The sequence below is a fragment of the Phaseolus vulgaris genome, chromosome 11 (assembly GCF_051622355.1).
Source record: "Phaseolus vulgaris cultivar YP4 chromosome 11, ASM5162235v1, whole genome shotgun sequence".
In the NCBI taxonomy this organism is placed as follows: domain Eukaryota; kingdom Viridiplantae; phylum Streptophyta; class Magnoliopsida; order Fabales; family Fabaceae; genus Phaseolus; species Phaseolus vulgaris.
In genome coordinates this window covers 51,124,850-51,131,555 of record NC_143508.1, presented here as the reverse complement: position 1 = coordinate 51,131,555, position 6,706 = coordinate 51,124,850, and the positions used below count along the sequence as shown (strand labels likewise).

The window sequence follows — 6,706 nt, the reverse complement described above, 5'->3', positions numbered from 1 at the left end:
ATTAGATATAATTAGCATATATTTATGTATTTTTTGCAACTTGAAGGCAATGAAGACTACGAAGACAATCTTCAAGAAGAATGAACTTATTGATATGTAGTAAAGAAACAATACATTATGTTTTCTCACTAAGTTTATAGTTTTAATTTTGAAGACTTAATCGTTATCATTATACTTTAAGACAAATTTTTTGATTATGTAGTTTGAACACATCTATTGACATATGTGAGATTTCTTGTTGAGTCACTTCTATTTCAATACACATTATCCTTCAATATATATTCTTTCTATCTTGAACTTTTGTATGAGTAATTCTTCTAAAATTAAAGAAATGTATTGTTGTTTTTTTCAATACTTTAAGCAACGCTTTTAAAATTGTGGTTGTTATCAAGGTTTTAGGCAACAGTTTTAAAATTGTTGTCTTTATAAAAACTGTGACCTATTACAAACGACCACACTCACCTAGACCATGGCTAAAAAATTGTTGCCTAAACTTTAGGCCACGGTTTTAATGCTTTAAACCACGGTCTTATGTTTTTGCCTAATGTAATAATTGTTGTAGTGTGCTACTGAAAGTACTTTTTTGACAAATACAAAAAGATGATTTGAATGATGGATGGTAGAAACATTTAAGTTTATGGGGGAGTTTTGTTGAATAAACTTTAAATACTATTTTGTGGATTTAAATTTAGAAGTTAGTGGAAAATAAAAGAATGAGAGTTTCGATAGATGAAAGGTCAACTATATTAGTGGGGTTTTATGGCCATAATAAGATTTTATTATGTTGTTAGTGGGGTTTTAAGACCATAATAAGGTTTTATTATTTTCTGTTTTAGAAGAGCTTTCTAATCCTATAAATAAACTGCTCTCTCAATTGTAAGTTGCAAAATGAAAAGATATACAAAAGAGAAATTGAAGAAGAATATTTTTTTTCAAAAAATAGAGTGTGTGTGTTAGCTTTGACCAAATTGATTGCTTTTATACTGCCATGATAAGAATAGGAAATGGAGTGGATGAAAGAAACTGATAATGGAGTGCAATGGAAATAATAGTAATAAGCTAAGTTTTGAATGATGGGATTGAGTTAAGGTTGGTGAACATTTATTCCTTGAAGGCTCGTCAACAACCAATAGGTGTTGACTCTTTCCACAGCTCTATCAATAATGAATTGGCATGAATGAATGAGTGGTTATGAAATAGTCAAGCTCATAACCTTTCTTATATTTTCCAAGACTTGTGAGTTATTACGTACAAGAGTACAAATGAATCACTTGCATCCTTATCCTCTTGGATTGAATGGGGTCCATGGAAGAACAAGATAATAAAACGAGACCGATTCATAATTACAGAGAATACTGAGATAATAATAAAAACGAAAGCTAAGAAAAGATAGAAAAGATACAATAGAGAAAATAGTTGTATTATCTTCTAAGTTAAATTTTAATCCATGGAAGTTTCACCCTCAGTAACCCCATAACAAGGTAAATCTAGCAACATATTTGGTATATTTTTAGAAAATTACAACAACATTGTTTAGTTTGTGTAACTAATCCCGAAGTAGTGAAAATAAGGAATATGTTATTGTTGATGTCACCCTTTTTGCCTTGATTGAAGTTATTGTGCCATGTGGGAGTGATAGTTGTCACATCATGTGTGGTGCTGCACCACTGGTGCATAGTGTAAAAGTCTGCACACGTTGAACGACTTTGAAAGTTTATGATACTTGGTTGGTTAGTATTTAGTAGTTGAACATGAACCAACATTAATTGTCTTGAATCAAAATTTAAACAAGTGGTCCTGCGTTGTAAGTTGATTTTGGTGAATTATATAACTATGATTTTGTCCACTTATACGACCAGAGGTAAACAATGGTGCTCTTATCTTCTTTCTGCTGCTCTGCACAATCACTGCTTGCCCGTGTTGCTATCATTATTGTACTATTCCGGCAAATTCACGCTGCCAAGGATCGTCCATCGTGTGCTCCTTCTTCGTGTGGCAAAATTGGCAACATAAGTTATCCTTTCCGACTCAAAGGCGACCCTCCTGGTTGCGGCCTCCCAGGGTACGAATTAGATTGTGTAAAGAATGTGACAGTCTTCACTTTGTTTTCAGGGAAATACCATGTTCAGCATATCAACTACCAAACATACAGCATCCAATTGACTGATGCAGGTCTTGAGGAGGACATTGCTTGCTCCATTCCTCGCTATTTCATCTCTACATCGAACTTCACTGACATTGCTCCACTAACTTTCTGGCCTCCGTATGAGCCTTCTTATTGGCCTCAGTATGCAGCGTTTCTAAACTGTAGTGATCGAGTGAGTGATGATCCTCGATACGTGGAAGTGAATGGCAGGCTTTGTGATTCTGGAGGCCATGTCTATGCTGTTCTTGGTTCTGGTGAACTCACAGTGATGGACATCAAGGTTGGGTGCCATTTAAAGGCTGCTACCTTTACAAACAATAGCCATTGCAACAAAGTTTCCTATGCTGATATCCATGAGTGCCTGCATAATGGGTTTTCGTTGTATTGGGTACCAGTTCTTTGCACAGACCAATGTGGAAAGGGTGTAGGATGCTTCGTCAATCAAACAACTAATCAAATTGAATGTCAACAAGATTACTATTGCCAAGTTTTAGGCCAAGACTTTGAAAAGATCCATTGCGGTGAGAAAACATTCTTCTACCTGCAATTTTTCTGTCTCTTTTGTCAAGTACAATATAAGCTCATGTTTTCTTTTTCTGTTTCAAGGAAATCATGATCAAATTCTCTTATATATAGTTGCAATTCTATACTATATAGCAAGTAAGAGCTCTCTCCCATTTGTTCTTTCAATTACTACTGTATTCACTACTTAAAGTTCATCATTTTCATTTTGATTAATTAGTAGGCTATACATCTTCTGTACTATTTGTTTTAATAACCTGAAAGTTGTGCATCAAAGTTAATAAATTTTGAAACCCAAACCTTTCTATACTGAATTCAATGGGAGTTTTCAGTGAATTCCTATATTGCCATAATGCATCCATTTTTTTTTCAGCAAAAATTTAATTAAATAAAAGGGAGCATTTGAGGGATTCTCAAACCCTTTTATACAAAAGAGACAAGAAACCTCCCAAACAAACAAAACCAGCAAGGCTATGATCCAACTCAGAAAAATTCTTCAAAACTCCAACAATTCTGCATGAAATGGTTTATACAGATCCTATTCCCCAGCTCCCACAAAAAACTTACAATCCTAAAAACAAAGCTAATAATTCCCCAGCCATAAGGCACACTATATTGCCATTTTACATTCAGGATATTTCCAAATTCATTTCAACATTATATATTTGTTTGAAAAGGACTTTGTGAAAGGACCATGAACTCCATCCCCCAAACACTAGACAAATCCGAAACAAAAAAGTTATTTGGATGCATTGCATGACGCTAGAAATACATAGAATACTTAGAAATAGACGTTTGGTGGAAAAAGAAACACTTATGTTTTTCTATACTGTATCCAAAGTATATATCCTTTGAATATTGAGTGTTCTTTTCTTTTGATGCTATTATATTGCTATTTTGCAGGCTATGCTCAATACTTCATAATGGGTAATGGCTTGTCAACTGATTTCATATTTGAATAAACTTACTTATTAGACCAAACTTGGTTTATTTTCCTTACACATTCAATGAAATTTATCTTCACAGGACTAATGTACACAATAACACGTTCACCTAAGTATTGGGGATGGGAAGGAAATATCATTTCATTAGCCCCTATTCTAATATTTGTGGCTTCAAGATTTCTATTTGGAGTGCCACTTTTGCTTGCACTATTTATCCATAGGTGGCGACGTAGGCATTACTCAATGTATGAAAACATTGAAACTTTTTTGCTACACAACAATCTAAATCCTATTAGGTACGGATACAGAGAAATTAAGAAAATGAGCAGAGGTTACAAAGTTAAATTGGGGGAAGGAGGTTACGGATCTGTATACAAAGGAAAACTTCGAAGTGGGTCAGAAGTAGCAATAAAGATGTTGAAAAAATCGAAAGCTGATGGACAAGATTTTATGAATGAAGTGGCTAGCATTGGACGAATACATCATGTGAATGTGGTACGTCTCATTGGATATTGTGCTGAACGACAAAAGCGTGCTCTAGTTTATGAGTACATGCCAAATGGTTCATTGGATAAATACATCTTCTCCAAAGAGGAAAGTATCCCTTTAAGTTATGAGAAAACATATGAAATATCTCTTGGCATAGCTCGTGGAATTGCTTATCTTCATCAAGGCTGTGATGTGCAAATTCTACATTTTGATATTAAGCCTCATAATATTCTTCTAGATGATGATTTCATTCCAAAGGTTTCAGATTTTGGACTTGCAAAGCTATATCCTGTCGAAGATAAGTCTGTTGCTTTGACTATGGCTAGAGGAACTTTAGGTTACATGGCTCCAGAATTATTCTACAATAATGTTGGTGGAGTATCCAATAAGGCCGATGTGTATAGTTTTGGAATGCTTTTGATGGAAATGGGAAGTAGGAGAAGGAACTCACATCCTCATGCAGAACATTCAAGCCAACAGTACTTCCCCTTTTGGATATATGATCAAATTAAAGATGAAAAAGAGACTCACATAGAAGATGCCTCAGAAGAGGATAAGATTTTGGTGAAAAAAATGTATGTAGTTGCCCTTTGGTGTATACAATTGAAACCAAATAACCGTCCTTCAATGAAGAGAGTTGTGGAGATGCTTGAAGAAAAAGTTGAAAGTCTTGAAATGCCTCCTAAGCCTGTTTATTATCCCCCTGAAACAGTTGGACATGATTGTGGAGACAACTCAAACCAATCATCATGGAGTGGTTCAACTAGTTCTAGCAAAAATCTTGGCAAAACCAACTCTAATGATCCACGGGAGAGCAACGCTTGACGATAAAGAACATTGCTTAGAGCTAAATTGGTCGTCCTTTAAAAGATTGATTTAGAAGGAGTTAGCTGTTAACGGGGAAAAGGTTTTTAATTTTAAAGTGGTTGCTGTTATATTTGTTGTTGCCTAGCATACTTCATGGTCAGGAAAGTTTCATTTAATAATATATATTTGAATAAATTGATTCTCCAAATTAAATGTACTTGAAACTTTTGGCAAAGCTTTGGGTTTCATAGAACTATTAGTTGCACTTATGGATTACTTAAGACCTTCAAATAAAGTCAGTGGCCTTTCTTTGGCTGATGAACCAGCATTTTATATTTATTCATTTTATATAACTCTAATATCTTGAAAATAAAGAGTTACATAATTAAATTCACACAAGATTTTGGTCAACTACAGTTCCAGACTCAAGCGAAAATCAAGAATGGAAACTACTTCAAACTTTGGAGTCAAACTAGTTTTAAGAATTTTTTGTCTCCTATTCTTGGAATAAATGATGCAATATTCTTCTCAACGATAGTCTCCTACAATGCAATAAAATTAATTTCATATTACTCAAACTTATATGCATACTTCAATCGGAAGTAAAAATGTACAAGGTAAAACCACTTTGGCTATATTTAAGCTCTGTTTGTAGCATAAAAAGAACATTTTCTTTTCTTGAAAATCAATTCTCATGCAATTTTGGAAACAAAATTAAACAGTGAGATATTGTGTCCACAGTAAATTTCCAGATGAGTGTAGCACATGAAAACCCTTTGAGACTTCCACAAATGATTATTTACAAAATCATAGGTCCGTAGAGAAGTAAGAGAAATTGGAAGAAAACCTTCATCAGGAAAAGACCTATTTCCCATTCATTTTCACCATTCCATGGTGCCCCAAAAGTTGTTTGCAGTGTCGAATATTTAGTGTCTCAAAATAAAGAATTTGTACTGGCAGGTGCTCTTTCAGCTTGGGACAATAATGAATAGCAAGATGTTGAAGATGTGGAAAAGCACATCTCATAGTTTCACATTCCCATTTCTCCCATCCTTTCATGCGGGAGAATTTTAATGTCTCCAAGGATGGAAGCGAACAAGAACTACTCATGTAAAAGTCACATTCAATAATGAATGATCACCAAACCAAGTTGGACTAACTTTAGCTCCACAAGGTGTGTTTTATTTTTCAAATCCACTGCTTTTGCATCCGAGGGGTTCTCAATATTCTGCAGCTCCCCAATTGATAGCTTTCCATGCATATCGAGTTGTCCTAGTTGTTGAATGCTGAATTCCTTACTTCTTCCAACATCAAACGAAATCATCAACACTTGAAGATTCTTCAATTTTTCCAAATGTTCTGGCACCTCTATCACTTCAGTATCCATAAATTCAAGGCGACACAAATTGGTGAGTTTGTGTAAATTTGAGAGCAGTTCCTTGAACAGTGCACAATTGTTGAGCTTCAGTATTTGCAAGTTGTAGAGTGAACATGTTGACTCGGGCAGTCTTTCAAATGAGCGGAGATGCTTAAGATTGCCTACTGAGTCAGGGACCTTTGTAAGGTTAGAACAGTTAGACACAGACAAGCCTGTGAAATGCAACCTGAAGGAAAGAAGAGAGAAGAGCAGCACCAAGCAACTCTGCAGCCATGGTAGGAATTCGGAAAGGGAGCAGAGTAGATGAATGAAAATTGCAGCTAGTGGCAATGGCTCAGTGCAGGGTTAATATTCTGAGTCATTTGATCTTCTTTAATGCTGCTGAATCAACATAATCATCTTTTTCAAACTAGTTAATAA

At 34.8% G+C, this 6,706-nt stretch overlaps 2 protein-coding genes across 3 annotated transcripts; one reads left to right on the top strand and one right to left on the bottom strand.

Moving 5' to 3' along the window:
* Window positions 1-1,751: 1,751 nt before the first annotated feature.
* Window positions 1,752-5,116, top strand: LOC137832903 (LEAF RUST 10 DISEASE-RESISTANCE LOCUS RECEPTOR-LIKE PROTEIN KINASE-like 2.1). Of its 2 annotated transcripts, XM_068641335.2 has the most exons (4): window positions 1,753-2,667; window positions 2,753-2,806; window positions 3,572-3,595; window positions 3,695-5,116. In XM_068641335.2, exons 1-4 carry the CDS (start codon window positions 1,869-1,871, stop codon window positions 4,924-4,926), a joined length of 2,109 nt encoding a protein of 702 aa, XP_068497436.2. In that variant the 5' UTR covers window positions 1,753-1,868; the 3' UTR covers window positions 4,927-5,116. The 2 variants fall into 2 exon arrangements, with proteins under 2 accessions (XP_090153243.1, XP_068497436.2); XM_090297117.1 differs by lacking the exons at window positions 2,753-2,806; window positions 3,572-3,595 and having other exon boundaries at window positions 1,752-2,700; window positions 3,644-5,116.
* A 915-nt stretch (window positions 5,117-6,031) lies between these two features.
* On the bottom strand, window positions 6,032-6,560 carry LOC137809636 (uncharacterized). The gene is made up of 2 exons (XM_090297824.1): window positions 6,513-6,560; window positions 6,032-6,463 (listed from the first exon to the last, which is right to left on the bottom strand). The coding sequence occupies exons 1-2, from the start codon at window positions 6,558-6,560 to the stop codon at window positions 6,032-6,034; spliced, it is 480 nt and encodes a 159-aa protein (XP_090153950.1).
* Window positions 6,561-6,706: the final 146 nt, after the last annotated feature.